This window comes from Mastomys coucha, unplaced genomic scaffold (genome assembly GCF_008632895.1).
Source record: "Mastomys coucha isolate ucsf_1 unplaced genomic scaffold, UCSF_Mcou_1 pScaffold9, whole genome shotgun sequence".
In the NCBI taxonomy this organism is placed as follows: Eukaryota; Metazoa; Chordata; class Mammalia; order Rodentia; family Muridae; genus Mastomys; species Mastomys coucha.
The window spans coordinates 8,632,355-8,656,431 of NW_022196915.1; the positions used below are offsets into that span (position 1 = coordinate 8,632,355).

Here is a 24,077-nt window from a genome sequence, read left to right on the forward strand (position 1 = left end):
CACTGCTTCCCACACTAACGGGAGAGACACAGGGTAGCCACACAGCAGATACCAAAAGGCGTGGGGTGCAAGTCATAAGACAGACTCAGCAGTGACCCAGTGAAGCTGGCTCTTGCTCCCCTGCTTAATTTCCAGGCCTTCACCAAAAACTTAGAAGGGAAAAGTTAGGAAGGCAGCTATCTGTCAGGGGGCAAAAGCCACAGCTGGCCTAAAGCAGCTGACTTCTTGTTTCTTTCAGTCTTTAAGGCTTTGAGTGTAGGTAACAGTGACTGGAGGTTAAGACAGTCTGCCTCTGCCTCTGACCGAGCTTGGCTGAAAACGTGTCTCTCTGACTTAAAGAACCAGCTGCATGCACTCAGACCGGGGGACTCACTTGTGTTCTCTGAGGGCTGCTGTAAGGACTTAATAAAGCCTATGAACCTTTGAGAGCAAAGGAAGTGCCTGGTATGTGTTAATCTCGACTGTTTAAATTTTGTTCATGATTGATGTCTATGTCAGGATTACTACATGTTGGCTGGGTGGGTGCAGCTGAGGAAGAAATAGCTCTCATAGCTAAAGAGCAGAATCTTTAAAAAGTGAAATAGGTAAACTTTAATTGAAAAACCTTATTGGGCTGGAGAGATGGTTCAGTGGTTAAGAGCACCAACTGCTCTACTGAAGGTCATGAGTTCAAATCCCAGCAAGCACATGGTGGCTCACAACCATCTGTAATGAGATCTGACCCCCTCTTCTGGGGTATCTGAAGATAGCTACAGTGTACTTACATATAATAAATAAGTAAATCTTAAAAAAAAAAAAAGGAAAAACCTTATAAGTTAATATCAAACCTTCTTAAAATTTATTTTTTGTATGTGAGTACAGTGTCGCTCTCCTCAGACACACCAGAAAAGGGCATCAGAGCCCATTACAGATGGTTGTGAGCCACCATGTGGTCGCTGGGAATTGAACTCAGGACCTCTGGAAGAGCAGTCAGTGCTTTTAATTGCTGAGCCATCTTTCCAGCCCCTAATATCAAACTCTTAGTAGTATGTAAGCTGAAGATTTTAAAGTGTTAAAATGTACCGTCTGCATTGGGGGGTATAATGCACTAAAACAAAACCAAAGTTGAGCTCGGAGCGCTAGAGAGATTGCTCAGTGCTTGAGAACACTTGCTGTGCTTGTAGAAAGAAGCCTGGGGTTCAGTTCCCAGCACCCACATGGTGGCTCACTTTGTCTCACTCCGGTTCTTGGGCATCTGATGACCTCTTCTGGCCTCTGTGGGTACCAGACAGTCACATAGTCATACATGTTAAAAATACAAAATGAAATCTGTCAAAAAATAGTGAGTTAAAAGAACAGTAATGAGACCTCAATGTAGGGGACTCAAGGGCGGGGAGGTGGGAGTGAGTGGGTGGGTGGAGGAACACCCTCATAGAAGCAGGGGGAGGGAGGATGTGATAGGGTGTTTCTGGGAGGGAAACCAGGAAAGGGGATAACGTTTGAAGTGTAAATAAAGAAAATATCCAATTTAAGAAAAAAATAAAGAAAGCAAACTGAGCAAGCTATGAAAAGCAATCCAATAAGCTGCGTTTCTCTATGGTTTTGGTTCCTGCTTCCAGGTTTCTGCCTTGGTTTCCCTTGATGATGGCCTGTGACATGGAAATGTAAGCCAAATAAATTCTTTGATTCCCTGAGGGCGGGGGACAGTAATGTTTTGCCAGTGTTGCAGGTTCCTGAGTAGATTTGAACAACAAGGTCCTTTCACATCAGTCTCTGTACTGACACTGGGCATCAGGGGAAAGCAGCTCTTTGAAGCTTACACCTACTTTGTGTACCCTTAACCTGGCAGCCCACTATCTACTTAATCATCACAAACTGGACACTAAGCTAGTGAGGTAGTTTGAATGTAATTGGCCCCCATAGGCCCATAAGGAGTGGCACTATTAGGAGGCATGGCCTTGCTAGAGTAGCTGTGGCCTTGCTGGAAGATGTGTGTCAGTCTGGGAATGGGCTTTGAGTTCTCATTTACTCAAGCTATGACCACTGTGGTACACGGTCTCCTGCTGGACCCCACTATTAAGGTTGTAGTTTACCACATCTGGACAGCTTTCCTGAGCTTGGCACAAAATGGGGCTTTCTTAGTGGGGTTTCCTCTCTGCCCCATCTGGGAAGCCTGACCTCCACATCTTCTACGTGAGGAATGTCACATAGTCCTTGGCAAAATTACAGGCTCAACCTCCTCTCTCCAGATATGAGCCTGCTCAGCAAGCATCTGGGATTCCTGGAATGCCTCTCCATGCACATGAGGCATTCCCAGTAAGTTAAGATCCAGCCAATGACTTACATTCACCCTGAGAACCCCTTCCCACTCTCCAAGGTTCATAGCGTCCTTGTTCACCCTGAATAAAGAGCACAAGCTGCTTCATGAATATCGTCTAAGACAGCTGTTTTATTAAATACTATCTAAAAGAGACGCAGCACTAAAATCCTTGGAAGAAGACCTTCTTTCCCTAGAACTCATCGCTGGACCAAGATCCTGCTGACCACCCCAGTGTGCAGTGATGCCTGAACACTCCAAGGAGGGAAGCTGAACATGGAACCACAATCTCCTTCTGCTACCTGGGGATCAAGCTGTAGACCTCTCAGCTCCTTCTCCAGCACTGTGTCTGCCTACACACCACCATGTCCTGCCATGATGATAATGGACTCAACCTCTGAAACAGTTAGCCCCAGTTAAATGTTTTCCTTGTACAAGTTACTGTTGCCATGGTGTCTCTTCACAGCAATAGAAACCCCAAGACAGCTAGAGAGGACCCTGATCTGGAAAGCTGAGGAACGATTGTCTTTCTCTAATTTGCTTTTGGAATGTGATTGTCTCCATCAGTGTTTTTCATGCTGTAGTGTGCTTAAAAAAACAAAACAAAACAAAACAAAAACAGAACAACAAACAAACAAACAAAAAACCAAAGGCATCCTGAGATCGAGGACCTCAAACAAACCCATGCACATTGTTCTACATGCACAATAGGAGTGGTTATCACATGTACTGACTGAACTTTGGAGGCCAGTTATTTCCAGGACATCCTTCACAGCTGACTGTGGGCACTAATGTTCTCAAATACAGATCCCTGGGTGCGTTTCTGTCCTTCCCAGCTGTGCTGGCTAGTCTGTTGTCAACTAGACACACAAACTAAAGCCATCTGAAAGGAGGGAACCCCAATTAAGAAGATGCCTCCATAAATCCAGCTGTAAGTTATTTTCTTAAGTACTGATTGATGTGGGGGAGGGCCCAGCACATGGTGGGTGGTGCCATCCCTGGGCTGGTGGTCCTGGGTTCTATAAGAAAGCAGGCTGAGCAAGCCAGGGGAAGCAAGCCAGTAAGAAGCACCCTCCACGGCCTCTGCGTCAGCTCCTGCCTCCAGGTTCCTGCCCTGCTGAGTTCCTGTCCTGACTTCTTTCAGTGATGTGGAAGTGGAAGCCAAACAAATCCTTTCCTCCTGTCGTAGTTAGGGTTTCCATTGCTGTGATAACCTGGACAATATCTTATAGAGGAAAACACTGAATTGGGGCTGGCTTACAATTTCAGAGGTTTTAGCTCATTATCATTATGGTAGCCTGCAGCCTGACATGGTGCTGGAGAAGGAGCTGAGGGGTCTACCTCTTGACCTAAAGGCAGCAGCAGGAGACTGTGTGGCACACTGAATGTAGCTTGAGCATAGGAGACCTCAAAGCCCACCCCTAGAGTGACATGCTTCCTTCAGCAAGGCCACACTTCCTAAGAGTGCCACTTTCTATGGGTCAAGCATTCAAAGACATGAGTCTATGGGGGCCATTCCTATTCAAACCACAATATCTCCCCAACATGCTTTTTGGCCATGGTGTTTTGTCCCAGCAACAGCAACCCTAAGATACTAGCTTCCCACCCCGTGTGTGCTTCTTCCTCCTACTTGATTTGAATTCCCACTCTGGCCTCCCTGCCGTAGCACGCTCTATGTTCTCTGTGCTTTTGTAAAACCCACATTGTGGTTGGAAACCAACGAGTCTTCAGCTGCTCCACTGAATACTTTTCTTCTCCTCTCTCCTAGTCTCTACACAGTCTCTCATCATGCTGACCCCCCAGCCTGGCCTGTAGATAGATGGAAGGGCACTGTTGATTTTCTCACACACAGTTCTACAAGACTGAGTTTATGCCATCAGCTATAGCACCTTTGACCTATTTTTGGTTTTACGTGTGGTGCTGGGAGGGGGAGGGGATGAACCCCAGGTCTTGCACGTACCAGGCAATACCCTACAGCAGGATCACACCCTGAATTCTGTTTTCTTTATGACCCATTTGCCAATCACTCCTTTTTAGTCACTGAGGACTTTTGGCACCTGACTCAGGGCTGTCCTCGCCACTGTATATCTTATAACTCCCAGTGTCTCTGCCAACAGCATATGCCAGTCCCACTATTGTGTGACATGTGTTGGTGCAGCTCACACCAAAGTCCTAGCCCTACTCAACCAGTGAACTTCATTTCTGCTCCATAGGTCAGATTCTCCTCAGCAACCAAAGGAGCTCACTGTAATCCTAGTAGTCCCCCCTCTCTCTCTTTGTCTCACTCTTCCTCTCCTTTTTTCTCTTTCTCACTCCCTCTAAGTTCTCAACTTCTATATTTCCCCCCACACTCATCCCACTTTGAAAACTACCGATCCCACTTGAGTCCTTTTCGGATCATGCCCATCCCTAGGAGAAATGGCATCTCAGGCCACAGCCACCATATCTAGACCTTCTTCTGCATGCAGGAGCTTCCAGAAGGAGCGTCCGTTGAGCCTTCCTGAGCCTGCTGCTAGGGCCTGCATGAACTTTGGTCTCAGTTTGTTTGTCCTGAGGATGGATTGCTGCCAGTGCCACATCCCTAAACCCATGAAATAGCCCAGGGTCATGGAAATGTAAGAGGACAGAGCTTGGGTGTAGGCTGGGGTGGCTGTCTCCCAGTGTGTGTCAGAGCCGGTGGCTGGAAGAGAAAGAATGTGTGTAGGGGGCCAGCTCTTCTGACAGGACCTTTCTGAGCCCATGCAGGAGTAAGACTGAGTTTACAGGGCTGGATTTCAGAATTGCTGTGGACCAATGACTCTCGCTTCCCCCCTTTGTGAGCAAGAATGTTCTTATTTCACTGTTAAGTGCTGGATGTGGGGAGAGGCAGAGAGCTAGTATCTGGTTCACAGGAACTGTAGTCGGGGAACTAACAGCCTCAGTAGCCCTTCTCTGGTATGAAGGTTAGATGGTTGGGGTGCTGTGCCTTTGAAGGAGTAAACATACTTGCATACAAAGATGCAAATGACTCTATGACCAAACCACGGACTGTAGAGATTTAAAATATCCACATATTGACTGACACTTCTTTCAAAAGATGTAGATGTAACCCCCCCACACACACCCCATCCCTGCCCCTTGGTATAATTTTGTCTGAGTAATTAATTAGCTTATATATATATATAAATCTAAAGCCAGGTGGTAGTGGTATGTCTTTAATCTCAGCACTCAGGAGGCAAAGACAGGTGGGATCTCTGTACATTCAAGGCCAGCCTGGTCTACAGAGCTAGTTCCAGGAAAGCCAGGGCTACACAGAGAAACCCTGTGTCAAAAAAAATATATATATAAAATAAACAAATAGAAAGACAGAGTCTATGTAACCTAGGTTGGTCTTCAGACTTTGGGTCCTTCTGCTTCCGCCTCCGAAATGCGGGGATAATAGGCGTGTCCTGCCTTTCCCAGGTTAGTAACTCAGGTCTAGCAGAGTAAGGCACACACACTACAATGCATTTTCTAAGACTAAATAAGTCACTGCAGCTTCAGTTGTCTTGTCAGACTTTGTGTTGTTGTTTTTAATATCCTGGATTTTCTTAGTTTTGCTTGTTGAAACGGGTTCTCCTGTAGCCCAAGCTGGCATCAAACTCCCTGTGTGGCTGAGGGTGACACTGAACTGATTCTCCTGCCTTCACCTTTCAAGTGCAAAGATTTTGGGAATGTGCCATCACACATGCCTTGGTCTTCTAAAGGAGTTTGAATGTGGACAACTCCAGTGTATTCACTGAATCCTGCTCAAAGTGAAGGCCTTGAAACAGAGTTTCTCTTTGAACTGATCCTGTCTTGTATTTGTTCTCCAACCAAGGAAAGACAAGAAATTAGATTTTTTTCTAAAGATTTATTTATTTATTATATATAAGCACACGGTAGCTGTCTTCAGATACACCAGAAGAGGGCATCAGATCTCATTACAGATGGTTGTGAGCCACCATGTGGTTGCTGGGATTTTAACTCGGGATCTCTGGAAGAACAGTCAGTGCTCTTAAACGGCTGAGCCATCTCTCCAGTCCTAGATTTTTTTTTTTTTTTAAATCAGAAGCAAGTCATCAAAAGTAAAATCTGCCCCTCCTGCCTCCAAAGCTTCAAAGCTTAAAAACCCTCACTTTGCCCTGCCATAAAGACATTCTTTGACCTACCTCGATTAACAGATCATCAGACCTATATTTAATTAATTAATTAATTAACTATGTGTGCATGCATTTGTGGTATATGTAGGGGACAAGGAAGCCCTGAGTGAATAAGAGCCTGAGAGAATGTGTATTTTGACGTGGGTATGACTATGTCAAGAATCCCAAGGCCTCCAACCCATGGGACAACTGGCATAGCTGCTACCCATGTGGACCAGACTCAAGAGCAGTGGTGAAGCTTCTCTTGGGAGATATGAATGTTTGTAGAAGATTGATTGGTGCAAAAACTAGCAACTACAGCTTCCTCCTCCTGGATGTCCACAGTCTGAGACTGCTGCCTACAGACATCTCCTACCAAGGCTAGCAAACTCCTACCCCTAGGCTGCACCCAATAAACACAATGAGATTCCTGGTTGCTGTGGTAGCAATGAAAGAACCCTACCTGATCTCTCTTCTCTGTATGGGGGTGACTATCTTTTCTTCATTCCTTCATTGCCCGTAGTCAGGGTTTCTGGATCACAGCTATGCTGGACAGGGAAATAACATATATTTTTGCATATGGGCACATGTGCAAATGTGGGCATATGCATGTGTTTTATTGATGACACTCCCAATTCGATGAGGCAGAGTCTCTCATTGAATCCAGAGCTTGCCAACTTTACCTAATTAAGCTAGCCATCTTGTCCCAGGGATCCCATGTTTGTCTCCTGAGTGCTGGGATGCCTGAGTCTGGACTGCCATGCGGAGATCTGAACTCCTGATTTACACAGCAAGGACTTTATTGAGCCATCTTCCCAATTGAAGACCTCCATGTTAGTGGGGCTTGGTGGTGCGGCAGGGTGGTGGTAGTGATGGCTGAAGGAGGAAGATGACAAATTCAAGGCTTTCCTGGGCAATTTAGTGAAGAGACCTGGCTTTGTAGAGTTAAAAAGGGGATGGGAGTTATAGCTCAGTGGTCTAACATTATCTATAATGCTGGTCTAACATTCCTAGCATTACACTAAGAAAACTACCCCCCCTTTTTTAGAAAGAGTCCTTATCCATAGCTGGGCGATAAGTTACCTGGACAGACCTTGAGGGATCTTTACTCATTCTGTTATAATATATTATACTCTTTTTGTTCATTTATATTCCTATATGGCTGTCCATGCTTCATTCAACCTAAGCATAAAAGTCAATAATTCAAAAAAAAATCAATAATTCACCTTGGATGTTTGGGCTCTTCAGTTTGGTGACTTGTGCATCATATAAGATCATGATCAAAATAAATTTCTCTTGCTAACCTGTCTTTTCCATAGGAGTGTCAGCTGTGTCTTTATGATGGGAAGGAGTCACCATCTTTTCCACCCCTGTAATTCTTTGCTTAGGCAGGAGTTTGTCCCCAGTGGCCATTCAGCACCGCCCACATACTTTACAGAGTAAAGCTTCAGACTTGTGTCAGGGAAAATGATGTCTCTGGAGATTAAAACTGGTGACAGGTAATACATAATATGAATAAGCCCTGCTTTAGGCAATTGAGGTCACTAATTTATCAGACTGAGTTTTCCTGGCAGGTGGTGTTGTGAGACAACCTGGATGAGGAGGCCAAACTCCACCAAAAGCATCACACAGCTGGGGCAGATTGTCTCCCGTGGGCCACGGCAGACCAACCTGCCTGAGCTTGGATGAAGAGATGAGTCAGGTGCTAGAGCCCGATCTCATACACACAAAGACTCTTCCCATTTAACTTTTTATAACACAATCCCAGCTGTGACCAGGCAAGGTTGCTGACTAGCCTCGCTTATGGGAGAGAAACATACCAGAGTGTAACTTTAAACTTGGGTTTTGGACTGGGGGAACCCATCTAGCCATCTTTCCCTGGCGTAGGAGAGTAAAGACTTAACAGTACTTAGGTAGAGGAAGAGTTCAGAGACAACTGAGTTGTGAGTCTTTGCTCTCACTCCAACTGTATGGTTACTGGAGATTATTAAATAGCATCTTAAAGATGAAGGAATTGAGATCCACGGGCTAAATTATTTGAGTTTATTGTGCTGAAGTGTCAGTTGTCTTCATTTCTTGTCTTCTGGATGGCTGACATGTGTGTGTGTGTGTGTGTGTGTGTGTATTTCAAATAGTGTCTACTGCTCTTCACCTTACTCCGTTGGGATAGAATCTGTTACAGAATATAGAGAATATGGTTTGCAGGCTAGGTTGACAGAGAGCTCCAGTGACCCTCTTGTTTCTCTTTCTGTAGCTCCTCCTTTTTTTTTTTTTTTTTTTTGGTTTTTCGAGACAGGGTTGCTCTGTATAGCCCTGGCTGTCCTGGAACTCACTCTGTGGAGCAGGCTGGCCTCGAACTCAGAAATCCGCCTGCCTCTGCCTCCCAAGTGCTGGAATTAGAGGCGTGCGCCACCACCGCCCGGCTCCTCCTGGTTTTTAATGTGGGTGCTGGGGATCCAAGCTTAGGCCCTCTTGCATGCACAGCAAGAGTTCTTATTCACTGAGCCTCCTCCTAAGGCCCCATTTCTATCGTTATTAACCTATTGCCTCACCCTGTAGTTTAGTCTCAAACTAGTCGTAAACTCTCTGCCCCACAAGATCTGGGACTACCTGTACAGGCCCGAGGCAGGACTGGCTGCTTCCTGACTCTTCTTGCACATCTAGAGAATTTGAGAGCAGCTTTCATGTGCTTCTGCGCGTGTGTGAACCCATACCATATATGGGTGGGACGGAGGCTGCAGGAGCACAACCTGGAGGCTCTGAGAGAAACACCCAGAGATTGGCTCAAGTTTGTTCTTTGGAGCCCAGCCTAGCCCCAGCAGGGGAGGACACTGCGTTGGGCGGTGAACCAAGATAGGAAGAGCACAGAGGCTGCCCTTGAGGAAAGTGCCTCATCCCCTTTATCCGGACCTTTAAAAAGGTTCAGCCCTCTAGGCTGGGATACTCAGAAGAGGCTGAAAGGATGCACGTGACCCTGCGGGCACATCGCCCCGCCCCGCCGCGACTCGCGTGGCCACTCCCATCCTGACCGCGCGGGTGCCGTTGCGCCGCCTCCGCCGTTCCCCGGTCCTCGCCTCTAGGGCTGCCCTGGACATTGCCTAACCCGAGGCCCGGCAGCTCCTGCTTGCCCGTCCCTGCCGGACGGTCCGAGACAGCTCACCCAAGGAGACCGCCGTGCTCTCGACCCTCGCGGTCACTCCGGAGCAGGTGGGAGTGGGCAGCGGGCGGAGCGGCAAGGACAGGCGCGGTAGACAGCCCGGGCGGCCGCGGCAGGGACCTGGCTGGGGGAGGCCAGGCTTGCGGCGGGGCGCAACGGTGTCTCCTTCACTTCGCCCTCCAGCCGCGGTGGCTGCAGCGCAACTTCAGATAACGGAGTGGCCTCAGCTGCGAGCCGAGCGGTGGCGGCGGCGCTCCTCAGGACACCCGCAGGTACTGTGGTGCCCGTCTCTTGCCGAGTCTGAGGCCTTAGGGCGGGCCGGCCGCCTGAGTGAACTCGGGGCGGCCCTGGTCCCCTAAGATGGCCGCAGCGGCCCCGGCCCCTTGCTCTAATGTCCGAGATCCCCAGTGGACCCTTTGACTGCCCCCTGACCGCACTTCTTGTCCCTTCTACAGATCACCTTTCCCCCGCGACTTCGCCATGGCTGAGTGTTGTGTACCAGTATGCCCACGGCGTAAGTAGCACAAGAGGTGGTTTGCGCTATGGGACGATGGGACGATGGGACGATTGGGCGATGGGGCTGCGCTCTTCCTCCTTAGAAAACCATCCCTGGTCCGGCCGTGACGCACACGCCTGCAGGGACTTGGAAAGTTTGCTTCTTTGCGTGACTGCTAAGTCTTACTGCCAATTCTGTTGATGGACGTGGTGCTGGGCTGTTGGGTTGCAGATAGGGGGCTCGCGCCTGGGGCGTTGGTCCTTGGCCGCACCCACCCTTGGCTTTTGGTTGTGTCATTTACGAATCCGAAAGCAAAACAACTGGTTGTTGAGTTAGATCAGTCACTTTGCAAGAAGAGGAAGTAGTTCGCTGTCTGCCTGCACCCAGCGGGTGCGCTACAAGGTCATTACACGTGTTCCTAAGGGCGTGGATGTGCCCCGGAGAATGAATGAGCTGCTGTGGGAGCTCAGATTCCTTGCCCTTAAGCCTCACTTTGGCTGAGGACTTGGGAACAGTATTAATGTGTTTAAAAGTGCCATTTGATATTTAGTGCCGTAGACACTTGACTGAAACATAGATGGTTGTATTTTTTTTTAACCCCTGTGTCTCAGTATGTCAATTCCCAGAGTGTTGGTTTTATTTTTGGCAGTCGTTCCAAAAGCTTTGTTAGGGAAGAACGCCTAATCTTAAATTTTGGTTTTTATCTCAGTTAAATCAGTCAATCACCTTGAGTTTCGGCAACTGGGTAGGCTGTTGACACTGTTTAGGAATTAGAAAGGCTTCCCCCTTTTCTTAATGTCCCAGGTTTGTATTGCCACATAGCTATTTAGAAATAAGTTTGTTGTTATGGATGGCTACTTAGAATAACATTTATTATAGTTTTAGTGGAGTCAAAAACAACTCCTGTTGGACTGCTTGAATGTAAATATTAGCAGTAGGTCATAGTCTGGTCACATTAACTGTAGAATGTTTCTTTTTACTAGCAATGTGTATCCCTCCACCATATGCTGACCTTGGTAAAGCTGCCAGAGATATTTTCAACAAAGGATTTGGTAAGGACTTTTTTTTTTCCTTTTAAATATAAAAGAGAAAACATATGCTTGGACTTTTTCAGAAAATTAATTGCTTTGCTTTTCTAGACTGAATAGCCTGCTGCATTCATGCTTCTGCCAGGGGCATGTGTACCTCAGTTTCTTAGCCTTTCTTTAGTCACAGTTGAAAAGCTTGCTCTTTTTATTTTGTTTTTTTTGTTTTTGTTTTTGTTTTTGTTTTTTTCGAGACAGGGTTTCTCTGTGTAGCCCTGGCTGTCCTGGAACTCACTCTGTAGACCAGGCTGGCCTTGAACTCTCAGATCTATCTGCCTCTGCCTCCCAAGTGATGGGAGTTGAGTACCACCTTTCCCTCCCCTCTTCCCCCAGGAGAAGGGAAAGCTTGTATTTATTCTCGTTAAGTGACAGTTGAGGCCATGGTTGGATAGAGCTGCCTGGAAATACTGTTTTACTTTTGTGCTTATGACTCTGGGTGGATTGACACCTTAAGAGTTTGGTCTTTTTAGAATGAACTTTTGTGTTTTCTTGAAAACTGTATTGCACATACCACTATCCCTTTTGGTAATATACCCCATTGGGATAAAAGTCTTAAGTGTGTTGCCATAAACAACAGGCTAGTCTGAGGAAGTGATCTTTTAATCTGACATGTAAAAATGGCTCGAAAGGGGTATGTGAGGAAGTGGAGCCAGTTACAGGACAGGAGGCAGCAGCTAGTCACCTTAGCAGCGACGGCCTGTGAGCGCTCACTCAGGTGCTGTGCACTAGTCCATTTTTGTCCCCTGGACGTTGGGATTATGTTAACTGTAATGTGACTAGTGGGTATGCATCTTTTCTGCAGAAGAATCATATCATTGCTCTCTGTTTTTGAAGGCTTTGGGTTGGTGAAGCTGGATGTGAAAACGAAGTCATGCAGTGGTGTGGTAAGTTATTGATTCGTTTTCACGAATCTGTTTTTTTCCCTTAAGGAGGTAGAAGTTAATTTGTTTTGAATGATTTATGTGTAATCTGATTTATTGGCTTTTGTATATGGTTTCTGATTTTTCTCATGGTTTTGTTATAGTCCTGTATTATGTATGTGTTACTATGATTGTATAGAGAAGTTGGGAGAGCCATTGCTTATTTGGGACGTACTTGGGTAGATGACAAGCATGAAGGCCACAGCCTGTTAGACTCCTGTAACTCTTTCTCTTAATACCTGTCAGAGTTCTGGGCTTAACAGTAACTTGCTTATTTGACTACAATGAACATTTAGTATAGTGGCTACATTCTAACAGTCATCTATGCAGGTGTCTGCATGTTTATCCTGACTGGAATATCTCTAAAGAGCTTACTGTTTTGATATGCATTGATCCTTCCCAACTGTTAAAAAAGGGATAAAGTAAAATATTGTATACCTTTTTCTCTAAAAGTTTTTGTTTTGAGATTGGAGGTGAGTGTGTAATGTTCATGCTAAACTATGATTGCTCAGTACTGTATGCATGCTGCTCTGCATATAGCTGGTATTTATTTTAAAGTTGTTTGTGGTGGTGTTTCTTAGTGCTTAGATCTGTTACATTTATGGGTTTTATATTTGTCTTGTCCTGTGGTTTCTTTGGTCTATAAAGAAGTCTGATTATTTGGTTGTGGTTGAGTGACTGACTTGGATTATAGAATATTAGGTGACTGTAAGTATTTTTTTTCCTCTGCTGTTGCTGGAGGTTGAACCCAGGGCCTTGCATCTCTACTACTAATTTTTATTTTCAGCCTACTGAGTTTTAAATATGTTTGTGCATGTATGTTGTTCTAAACTAAAACACGTCATCTTTGTCTTTAAACAAGTTTACTTTTAAGAGTAGGGGTGTAACTTAGCAGTAGAGTGTTTACCCAGCTATGTATGAGGTCCAGTGCTGCAAAACAAACAAAAACACCCTTTCTATTGGAAAGACAAACTTTAAGTCAAAGATAATCAGAGAATTGGATCAAGCACTATATTTGTAAACTAAAAATTTTTGTTAGTAAGGAAAGGCTGATGGTAAAACAGAATTAGGGAAGGCTATGGAAGTAAGTTTAAGTTCTTGATGGATATATAGGAATTGGATTAGAGAGGGGATGTTTTGTTTATAATTCTGAGTAACATTGAATAGTCATAGAATTGATGCTGCACTATGCAAGCCTACCCAGAATGAAGTTCTACTAAGGTCTTGAACTGCAGAGATGCTCAGGCTGCCCAACATGTAGAAGATAAGTCCCTAGTGATGGAGGGCTTACTTTATTATTGGTGTCATCTGGCCCAGTTCAACTCTCAGGCTGATGTGAGCCTTCTGTCCTGAGCATTTCTTGGCACACATTAGGCTGGTTCTTGATCTCAGGGACTGATGGATGGTAGTAGGTGGTGCTTGAGTTATTGTCACTAATCATTGTCATGCAGGATTAAAAACTGCTGCCCTTACACATTTCTCTTGTAAACTGTTTGTTGGAAGAATAGCATGCTTCATATGTATTTAATGTTATCTTGTTGATGTACATGCAGAGCTACAAAGCTTTCATGTTGTCAGTTCAATTGGATTATCCTATAATAGGCTGTGCTGTACCTTTGAGAAAACAAATCTACCTCCAAAATGTGATTTTGTTAGTTTTTCGAGACAGGGTTTCTCTGTGTAGCTCTGGCTGTCCTGGAACTCACTCTGTAGACCAGGCTGGCCTTGAACTTAGAGATCTGTCTGCCTCTGCCTCCGAGTGCTGGGGTTAAAGGCATGTGCCACCACTGCCTGGTAGTGTTTGATATTTCTTAACTTTCCAGGTATCGAAATTTCTGGTAAACTAAAAAACAAACAGTTTTAGACATAGTTTTAAAGTGGCGAGAGAGTGTAGAGACATTGGTACAGAAACCATAAGTCAGAACTCTTGACAGGCTATTGTAAGAGTTACATTTTATCTTAGGATATTTTACCCACAGGCTGTGCTTGGTAGAGAAAGATACTTTGTTCCTCTAGAAAATCCTAAGTACAGCTTCCCGGTGTCCCACCTTAACCTGGTATGCTACAGGGGATTGGCAGAGTTTTAAATAAAAATGTTTTTATTTTAGGTGTTTGAGTGTTTGCTGCATGTGTGTCAGTGTGTGCCTGGTGCCAGTGCTGTCAGATTCCCTGGAACTGGAGTTAGAGATGGTTGTGGTGCCGGGACCCAAGCCTGGGCCCTCTGCAAGAGCAGCAAGTGTTTACTCACTGGCCATTTTCCCAGTTCCAGGTCTAACCTTTTTATGGTGCTTCATGTTAATCTCTGTATTAATCATTTTCTCTGCTGACAGGTGATGTATGAAACAACCCAAGTGTAAAGGAATCAATAAAGCTCCCATATTTCACTTTTAAAAGAACTTAATTTTATTTCTGTATGGTTTTTGCCTCCATGTCTATCTGCACCATGTTTGTGTTGGATGCACAGAGACTAGAAGAGGGCGGTTGATACTGTGAAACTGGAGTTACAGACTTGTTAACCATCTTGTGGGGTGCTAGGAACCAAATGTAGGTCTGTACAAGAACAACAGTGTTCTTAACTACTTAGCCATTTCTCCATCCCCTCCCACTGCTTTTAAAAAATGAGTTGGGTGAGATGTGTTGGTGGGTATGCACCTTTAATCCCAGCACTAGGGAGGCCGGCGGATCAGGCGAGCTTCTTTCTCTACAAAGAGAGGCCCAGGCCCTCCAGCTCCACGTAAGAGAGACAAAAACCAAACACAATGGCAAAACAGCAGAAAGATGATATACAAGTTGTTAGTGAAGACTCATCTAAAAAAAAGCAGAGGGACTGGAGAGGTGGCTCAGCAGTTTAGAGAGGGTGCTGCTCTCGTAGAGGACTCTAGTTCATGTCTCAGGACCCGCATGTGGCTCACAACTGCCTGTATTTCTAGTTTCAGGGAAATCAGACTGATCAGGCCTTCATGGGCCCCTGTACTTACATATACAATTAAAGATAAATCTTTAGAAAAGAAAAAAGAAAAATAGAATATGGACTGTTGGAGAATTTAGATTTTACTTATTTAACATTTTCACAGTGTTTTGTGTGTGGATTATGTGTATGTGCAGGCACCTGTTTTACAGTGCGCATGTGCAAGTTAGAGGACAACTTGCTGGACTCAGTTATCTCTTTCCATTATGTGGGTTTTAAAGATGGAGGTTAGGATCAGACTTGGCAGCAAGCCTTTATACCCACTGAGCCACCTCACCAGTCCTGTCTACTTAATTTTTATTGACTTGTTAGACATGTAAGGGACTTTCTGGTGGCAGTCAGTTGGTCAGAGGCTAGCTTGTCACTGTTGTGTTTGCTTAGGAAGTAGCAAAGTGGAGAGTTGTACGTGCTGCATTAGCTGGGCAGTGGATTCTTCCAGGCTTAGGAGAAGGTTCATGAAGCTGTTTGTTGTCTTGTTAGGAATTTTCAACATCTGGCTCATCAAATACAGACACTGGAAAAGTTAGTGGAACCTTGGAGACCAAGTACAAATGGTGTGAGTATGGTCTGACTTTCACAGAGAAATGGAACACCGATAACACTCTGGGGACAGAGATTGCAATTGAAGACCAGGTAGCGTTTCCAGACTTGCTTTTGTGTTACTCTTTATTTTCACATTCCTACAAGGAGATATCTCTGAACATGAATTCTTTTTCCTCTGAAATAGATTTGTCAAGGTTTGAAACTGACCTTTGACACCACCTTTTCACCGAACACAGGGTAAGTGCTGGTGTTTCCTATGTGTTGAGCTTGCAGGCCTTGTCTGCTCAGGAAAGGAGCAGCTGTTTCAGTGCCTCCCTTGCTTGTAGTGCCATCGATTCTGCCTTGGAACACTGCTCACCACTGGCAGGGGGTTGCTTTCAGGAATGGCCTCTCATTGTGGCTGTGCTTCTGTTTCTGAGGCCGTTGTGTCTGCGAGTTGTACACAGTACTGCCCAGTACTGTCATCCCATGTGTGTTGTTTTCTTTAATTTATTTGGCTGTTTTTAACCCTATAATTGTCATACTGCAGTTTGTTTAAATTTGTTTCATGCCCACCATGCAGTTATATGTATAAATCTTTGCCATTGGCATCCGTTTCAAGTCAGTCTCTTCTTTTTCCAGAAAGAAAAGTGGTAAAATCAAGTCTGCTTACAAGAGGGAATGTATAAACCTTGGCTGCGATGTTGATTTTGATTTTGCTGGACCTGCCATCCATGGGTCAGCTGTTTTTGGTTACGAGGGCTGGCTTGCTGGGTACCAAATGACCTTTGACAGTGCCAAGTCAAAGCTGACAAGGAGTAACTTTGCAGTCGGCTACAGGACTGGGGACTTCCAGCTACACACAAATGTGTAAGTTCCTTTACGAGCCTTTGAGGTGCAGGTTCTCAGAGGATGGTGTGTGATGTCATTTCTTTTGATGGATTTTTAGTTTGAAGAGTTTCTGTTGCCATGGGTGGTCCTCAGAAGCATGTGGTGTGGCTACGGAGTGGATGCTCATGCCATCAGGCTAGGTGTTTTATGCCTTTAGAAGAGATGCTAGCTTTGACAGTCTGCTAGCAGTGCCTTCTCTGACAGAATGACCTGTGGGGTATGGGGTCCTGGGTTGATAGGACGGTCTTAATGTCACTCATGCTGTTTGGTGAGTTGTGGAGCCTCACACCTTTAATCCTAATTTGGAAGGCAGAGGCAGCTGTATCTTTCTGAGATTGAGGTCATGTTAGTCTATATAGTGAGTTTAGGCTGGCTAGAGCTCCATAGTAAGATCCTTTCTCCAAAAAGGGGGGCAGGGTCTGATGACATTTTTACCCAACTCAAGTTAGATAATAGAGAAAGGACTTAACTGTCTTTTCTTTGACAAAACTGTATATTTTTAAAAGATTTCCCTTTTTTTATGTATATGAGTGGGCTATCTAAATATATACCTGAAAACCAGAAGAGAGGGCATTAGATCACATAGATTGTTGTGAGCCACCAATGTGGTTGCTGGGAATTGAGCTTAGGACATCTGGAAGAACAGCCAGTGTTCTAACTGCTGAGCCATCTCTCCAGCTCCAACAAAATAGTATACTAGTAAATGAACAGGAGCGCAAAAGAAAACCTTCTCATAATCCGACTAGCTAGACACATAATCTTAAAAGTTTTTGCCATGTGTTTACCTGTTTGTTATGGCACATATGTGGAGATTAGTGGGAAATTGAGTGTCCCAGGGATTGAACTCAGGTCCTTAAGCGTGGTAGCAAGGACCTTAAGACCCAATAAGACATCTCTCTGCTCCTAGATAACATAGATTTTTTTAAAAAGTCTCTTGTGTGGCCCTTCCTGGCCTGAAACTCACTGCCTATGTATATATATATATAGTCTATGTATGTGCACATGTATGTATGTGGTATTGCTGGGAGTTGAATGTAGGGATTCATGTAGGATAGGCAGCATTCGATTATTGAACCACACCTGCCACTTGTGTGCGAATGTACATGTTTGTGAATGAGCGAGTGTTCCATACCTTTAATCCCAGCACTCCTGAGACAGAAAGGGAAGGATCTCTGAGTTTGAGGCCAGCCTAGTCTACATAGTGAGTTCCAGGACAGCAGGACCATATAAAGAGACCCTGTCTTTAAAAAAATAAGTCGGGGACAGAAGGATTGTGGGGAAGGAGTCTAACCTGGGCTACAGAGTAAGACTCACCCTGTCTCAACCACACCAGAAAAGACTTTGCAGTTTTCAAAAGAGCTTTATAGACCAGCATGAATGATGCCATCCTTCCGCACCCCTCAGCTCTAGGGAGTGAACCTAGGGTTTCTGGGATACCAGGCAAACATTGTACCACTGTTTTACCTGCTCGGTTGTAGTGGTAGCTTATACCTGTTACAGTATTACCCAGTGCCTTAGAAGTGGTTACATTGTCTGTTCTAGATTCTAATTCAAAATATCTTATAGAAATAATGGGACAGAATTTGGAGGATCAATTTATCAGAAAGTATGTGAAGATTTTGACACTTCAGTAAACCTTGCTTGGACATCAGGTACCAACTGTACTCGTTTTGGCATTGCAGCTAAATACCAGTTGGATCCCACTGCTTCTATTTCTGTGAGTACCTCCTGGGCTTAGGATGGGGTTTTCTGGTTGTGGGAGTTACTCTGGGTACATTGGATGGTGTAGAAAGCTTGCCTGGGATTCACACAGTCCTATGTGTACAGGTGTACTGGCATTGGAATTGGAAGGTTCCTTTTCCTATGGAAATTGTGATAGAGGTTTACCTTTTTTTTCTTTTTTAGAGATTTATTTATTTTATGTATATGAGTACACTGTAGCTGTACAGATGGTTGTGAGCCTTCATGTGGTTTATGGGAATTGAATTTAGGACTTCTGATTGCTCCGGTCAACCACGCTCACTCTGGTTGGCCCCACTCACTCTGGTTGGCCCTGCTTGCTCCATCCCAAAGATTTATTTATTGTAAATGAGCACATTGACTTTCAAGCTAGATCACTGGTGATTTGGATGAGACGGTCCCCTCCCCACTCAGCTAACGTATTTGACTTCTGGGTCACCACTTGGTGAGAATGTATTAGGAGGTGTGGCCTTGTTGGAGGAGAGATTGGGGCAGATTTTGAGGTTTCATTCATAGTGCTCCATGTTTGTGGATCAGATGTAAGCTCAGCTACTCCTCCAGCGCCCTGCCTGCCTGCTGCCATGCTTCCTACCATCATGGTCATGGATGCATTCTCCTGAATCAGGAGGCCAGAGTTAACTGCTTTCTTTATAAGTTACCTTGGCCATGGTGTCTGATCACAGCAATAGAAAAATAACTAATAGGGCTGGCAAGATGGCTCAGCGTGTAAGAGCACTGACTACTCATCCAAAGGTCCTGAGTTCAAATCCCAGCAACCACATGGTGGCTCACAACTACCTGTAGTGAGATCTGATGCCCTCTTCTGGTGTGTCAGAAGATAGCTACAGCATACTTATGTATAATAATAAATCTTAAAAAAAAAGAAAAATGACTAATAATCACAGAATAATAATTGATAAATAAAGTAGAAAAATAATAACAATCACAGTTCAGCTTATTTTGAGAGCTGCTGAATTAGTTTTGCTAATATCCCTGAGCCCCCAAGCCTGCCTAAGCGCCAGGTAGCCATCATGTGGAACCCTGGGTGGCTTGTATTTTTGCTGGAGAATAATAGTACTTTCTTTGACTTTGTCTTTTTGTAGTTTATGAAGTACCTTCAGGTTTTATCTGAGAGGTCACTGGTCTAACACCATTTGTACAGGTGAAGAGACTGGAGTTTGGCTGAGAGAGAGGGCTAAATATTACTGTTGGTGGTGGGGTGGGGTAGGTAAAGCCAGGACTAGACCCAGTTTTGAACTTAATCCTGCCTAGGGTGAGTAGAATATCTTACTGGGAGGGACTGCTACCTAAAAACCTGCACCTCCAGGACTTTTTCCCCCTCTGCTGAGGGCAAAGTGAGAGGCCACTCTTGTCTGAATCTTTCTCTTGTTTCTGTCTTTAGTCATAGTGGCTTGAGATAGAATAGAGTATGCTGTGAGGGGCAGGGAATTGGCTTTGATTTCCTGGCAGATCAGCAGCTGTTACTGTGTGTCAGGGACTGTCTGTACTATATGTGCTAGAGATGACGGAAAGTTAAACAGTCAGGAGAGCTCCTTCTGTTACATAAAGTACTCTTCATCTCCAAGGACAGTGTGTTTGGATAGTTTTTAAAAAGGTTATTTATTTTATGCATGAGTGTTCTTATCTGCATATCACTTGCATTCCAGAAGGAGATCACATTATAGATGTTTGTGAGCCACCACGTGGTTGCTGGGAATTGAACTCAGGACCTCTGGAAGAGAAGCCAATGCTCTTAACCACTAAGCCATCTTTCCAACCCTGTGTTTTGAAGCCTTAAGCTGTTACATTTTAGCCCTATCTTTTGCTATGTTTAAAGATTTATAATCCAAGATAGTGTGAAAAGTACCCAGAATGCTTTTCCCTTTGACCAGTCAGTGGTGCATCTGTGACTGGCTGCACAGTTCTCAGCACACTGGTCTCTTTTACATTAGATGTTCTTGTCAGATGTATGCTTGTGGCACCATGACAGATGGTATGCCAGCCGGCAGAAACACCCTTCAGCTCACAGCCACTGTGGAAACAAGTAACAGCATTTCCTACCCAAGAAGAGCTGTTGATGCCCCAGTAGAGGAGCACCCAGAAGCATTGGCTTGGTCTTGTGCTTTGAGGTTACGTTACATATAACAAGAGTAGAGTCACTGAGTCATTCCATATCTGTCCTCATAGCGCGCTGCTATGTTTATGCTTGTAGCCCCAAGATGCTGAAGAGCTCTGGAGTTGAGGGGAATGTGGTCCCCTCCCTCAGGCTTATCTATCCATCTTGTGGCTTGCAGGCTTTATGTGTCCTGTATAGCCATGAATGGCCTAGCACATTTGTAGGTGAAAATGTCTGGGTATAATGTAAACAGTTTGGATACCTCTGTTAGAGTGTAGGTAGCTTAGTGGAGATGTTAGCTGAGGCCCAGGAGACTGGTGCAATAAGGAATTCGGGTCACACTCAAGTGCTGTACCTGCCCAGCAGCCCTTTGGATTCAAGAGTGAAAGACACACACCAACAAATTTTGATATGCTTTGACTAGCTCAGTGGCTAGGCATTTCTAATCCTCCCTTTGGCTAGCACACATTTACCTCTGGTATTCCTGGCTTAACAGCTTCTAAATCCATGTTTTATCTTTGCTGTCCTGTTACCTTCTGGGCAGCCCCCCCCCCCCCCCCCCGGTCCCACTTAGGGCTGCTTTCCCTTTCCACCTACATTGCTGGATGATTTTTCTTCTGTGGCTCTTAAATCTCATCTCTCTCTCTCCAAGTCATGGCGATTTTCTTCTCTTCTCCTTGGTTCCTTGCCCTCAAAGTCTAAAAGTCCTGCCCTGTCTCCTTGCTGTATGGCAATTTTTTATTCTTAATGGAAGGCAGTTGGGAGCAGGAACCCTCCAGTCTGGAAGGAAGCACTGCTTTTGGGAGCCAAAGCATTAGAACCAGTTCCCAACATGCTGCTTAACATATTTGCTCTCCAGCACTCCTCTCAGCTCTGAAGGTAAGGAGTTGATAAACCATGCTCCTCATTAGGCTCCAGCCAGTTACAGCCAAAATCCAGCAGCTTAGAGGTCAGAGTGTGAGGAAAGAAGGAAGCTGTGGAGGGTTGAGGAAGTAGTGATGTGTGGGTATAAGCCTTGAGCTTATAAACTCCTCATTGCATTTCAAAGATGGCTCTCACCTCTAGTGAGTCTGATGGGTGCCATCAGCTATATATTTACTTGTTTTTATGAGTTTTTTGAGTGTTTTTTTAATGCTGTGGATCATGTCGGGCTCTGTATACATGTCCTGAGGTATGTAAAGAATGTCAAGCTCTCCTGACAATTTGATTTTGAATTCATGCTATGTTTAAGTGGCACTTGGTGTTTACTTAGTATATGATACTAAATTTTGGTATCTCATTGACATAAAGGCACAGGCTCCATAGCTCCATGATGGGGAATTCCCAAGAACTTTGTCTCCCTTCAGAAATGTTTTTCTTTCTTTTCAGGCAAAGGTCAACAACTCTAGTTTAATTGGAGTGGGCTATACTCAGACTCTGAGGCCTGGTAAGTATCTTTGATAAAGAAGGATTGTTTTACAGCCCCACCCCATCCCTTTAAAAGATTCATTTATTTAAGTGTGTGTATGTTTTGTCTGCTTGTACATCTGCACACTGGAAGAGGGCATCTGATCCCAGGGGGTTACAGATACAGATGGGTGGGTGCTGGGAATTGAACTCAGGACCTCTGGAAGACCACCCAGTGCTCTTAACTTCTGAGCCATCTCCATTTGTAAATTATTTTCAAAATTACATTTTTAGTTTATTGTGACCCTTTCAAGCTTCATAGCTTATCACACCTGCCCCTCCCCCTTACTCCTTTTAGGGAGTGGCCTGCTTTGAATAAGCTTGGCCGCCCTCATTCTAAAGAGCTCCACTCTTCACCATTTAGCCATTAAGTAGTTGGTCACTGGTGTCTATTGTCTTGGGTCAAAGGTCTCTGCAGTTCCTTCAGGTAATGGATACCAGAGTAGTTCCAGACTTGGGAGTGGTCTGGGTCCCATGCGGATTCCCACTCAGTAGGTTGAGATGGAGAATTTTGTCTTTCTAATGGGCTCTGGAGCTCCCGGCTGCTTAGAGCTGTTGATCAACAAGGTCTGAAAGCCCTGGCACACCAGCTTTCCTAATGGGGCACCTGCTTCCTCCATCTAAATTTTAAAACCTAAAGAAAAGTGAACGTGAACACTGGAGGGGCCGGTTCCCGGTGTGCCATCTCAGATGAGCACTGCCTTACCTACCGTGGGTTTCCCACGTGTCCCTGCGTGTCTCTTTTTCAGGGTTCAGTTGTGGTCTGGTCTTGGTGTTTAGTCTGGGTAGTCCAGATTTTAGAACATGGCTACTAACCTTTCTATGCCCTCAGATTACGTTTATCGTCAGCGCTTTCAGCATCACTGCTGATCCGAGCTCTCTGATGTCTGAGTCAGTGTGGAGGCTGCGTGCTGAGGAGGACTGGCAGGGCTGAGTACTTTCAGGCCCATCATGGTGGTCTGCTTTGTTTACAGGTGTGAAGCTTACACTATCTGCTCTGGTAGACGGGAAGAGCTTCAATGCTGGAGGCCACAAACTTGGGCTTGCCTTGGAATTGGAGGCTTAATCCAGTTAAAAGAAACCTCTGGGAACGGATATCAGAAGATTTGGCCTTAATATATTTCCATTCGACCAGCAGGCTCCCCCTTCCCCCCAGAAGGTGATCACATCAAAGGATGATTAAGCAAGAGCTGTATTTTAAATATTTAGACAGTCACTTGGTGGCTGGTTCCTAGTTGGATGGTTATCTAGTTATCAGTGCTGCCGTGGTGCGGCCTTCTATACATTATTTAAATGTATTTAACTGTTAAATGTGCTACCCACCAATGATGAAATAGACGTTTATGAAAACCGTGCCATGGTGTGCATGTTTGTTTTATGTTCCTTTAACATTGACTGTTGTACTGAATGACATGGATCAGTGGATGCTTTAAGATGAGGTCAGAGATTTCTTTTGTTATATTCACCCATCATTAGAATTACTTTGGTAACCCCAAACATGACAAATTATGAATAAAACAAGTGTACATAACTAATGGCTCACGTATGTGCAGTTACAGATTGCCAGTCTAGGGTCTAATCTTCTTGGTAAATACTTTTTTCTGGTGAGCATTTTGCTCTTTACCTAAACGTGTGCAACCAAATTCCCTGTGTCCCTAGCATAATCCATGAGGTCTTTGAGACTACAATAAAATACAAGGATACATACTTTAATACTCTGCAGTTTCTAAATTTGTGCAAAGTTATAGTGAATCACTGTTAATCCATGGATGATGAAGGGAAATGCAGCGGTGGTGCTGACTGGTTAAATAGGCATGCATACCCTTCCTTCTGAGCCACGATACAGAAAGTGGGGCCTAGGTAGATGAAGTGGACAGAGTAAGAATTGGTGGCAGTAACAGACCAAGAGAGGAGGAAATGGGCACCAGTTCTTTTCTATAGACAGTGTTGAAAGCTGAGCTGAAGTCTGGGCCTGGCAGCCCCCTTAGCCATCACCTGGGTGATCTGCATTACCTCATTCTGGTTGGAAAAGTAGGAGTGTGCACACTTCCCCGGGGGGTGGGGGTGGGGGGTGGGGTGGGGTGGGGGTGGTATGTCCCAGGTGAGAGGTGAGCGACAGTTCTGAGGTGTAGTTGTAAACTTGTGAGGACAGCTAAGAAAATGGATACTTTGGGACTTACCCAATAGAAATGGTGCATGGCACTGCCCTGCAGCCCTGTGTGACCTGGTGCCCCTCAGCTAACAAGTGCATGTCATGCTGGCTCTGCTCTGGGCTGGTGTACACACTTGGATTATCAGTGT

The 24,077-nt window shown here is 45.0% G+C and overlaps 1 protein-coding gene across 1 annotated transcript; it reads left to right on the top strand.

The window, feature by feature from the left end:
- The first annotated feature begins 9,447 nt into the window (after positions 1 to 9,447).
- Positions 9,448 to 23,304, top strand: Vdac2 (voltage dependent anion channel 2). Its single transcript, XM_031361348.1, has 11 exons — positions 9,448 to 9,642; positions 9,776 to 9,864; positions 10,048 to 10,106; positions 11,072 to 11,140; positions 12,008 to 12,057; positions 15,542 to 15,694; positions 15,789 to 15,841; positions 16,226 to 16,453; positions 18,041 to 18,191; positions 21,699 to 21,756; positions 22,751 to 23,304. Exons 3-11 carry the CDS (start codon positions 10,073 to 10,075, stop codon positions 22,840 to 22,842), a joined length of 888 nt encoding a protein of 295 aa, XP_031217208.1. The 5' UTR covers positions 9,448 to 9,642; positions 9,776 to 9,864; positions 10,048 to 10,072; the 3' UTR covers positions 22,843 to 23,304.
- Positions 23,305 to 24,077: the final 773 nt, after the last annotated feature.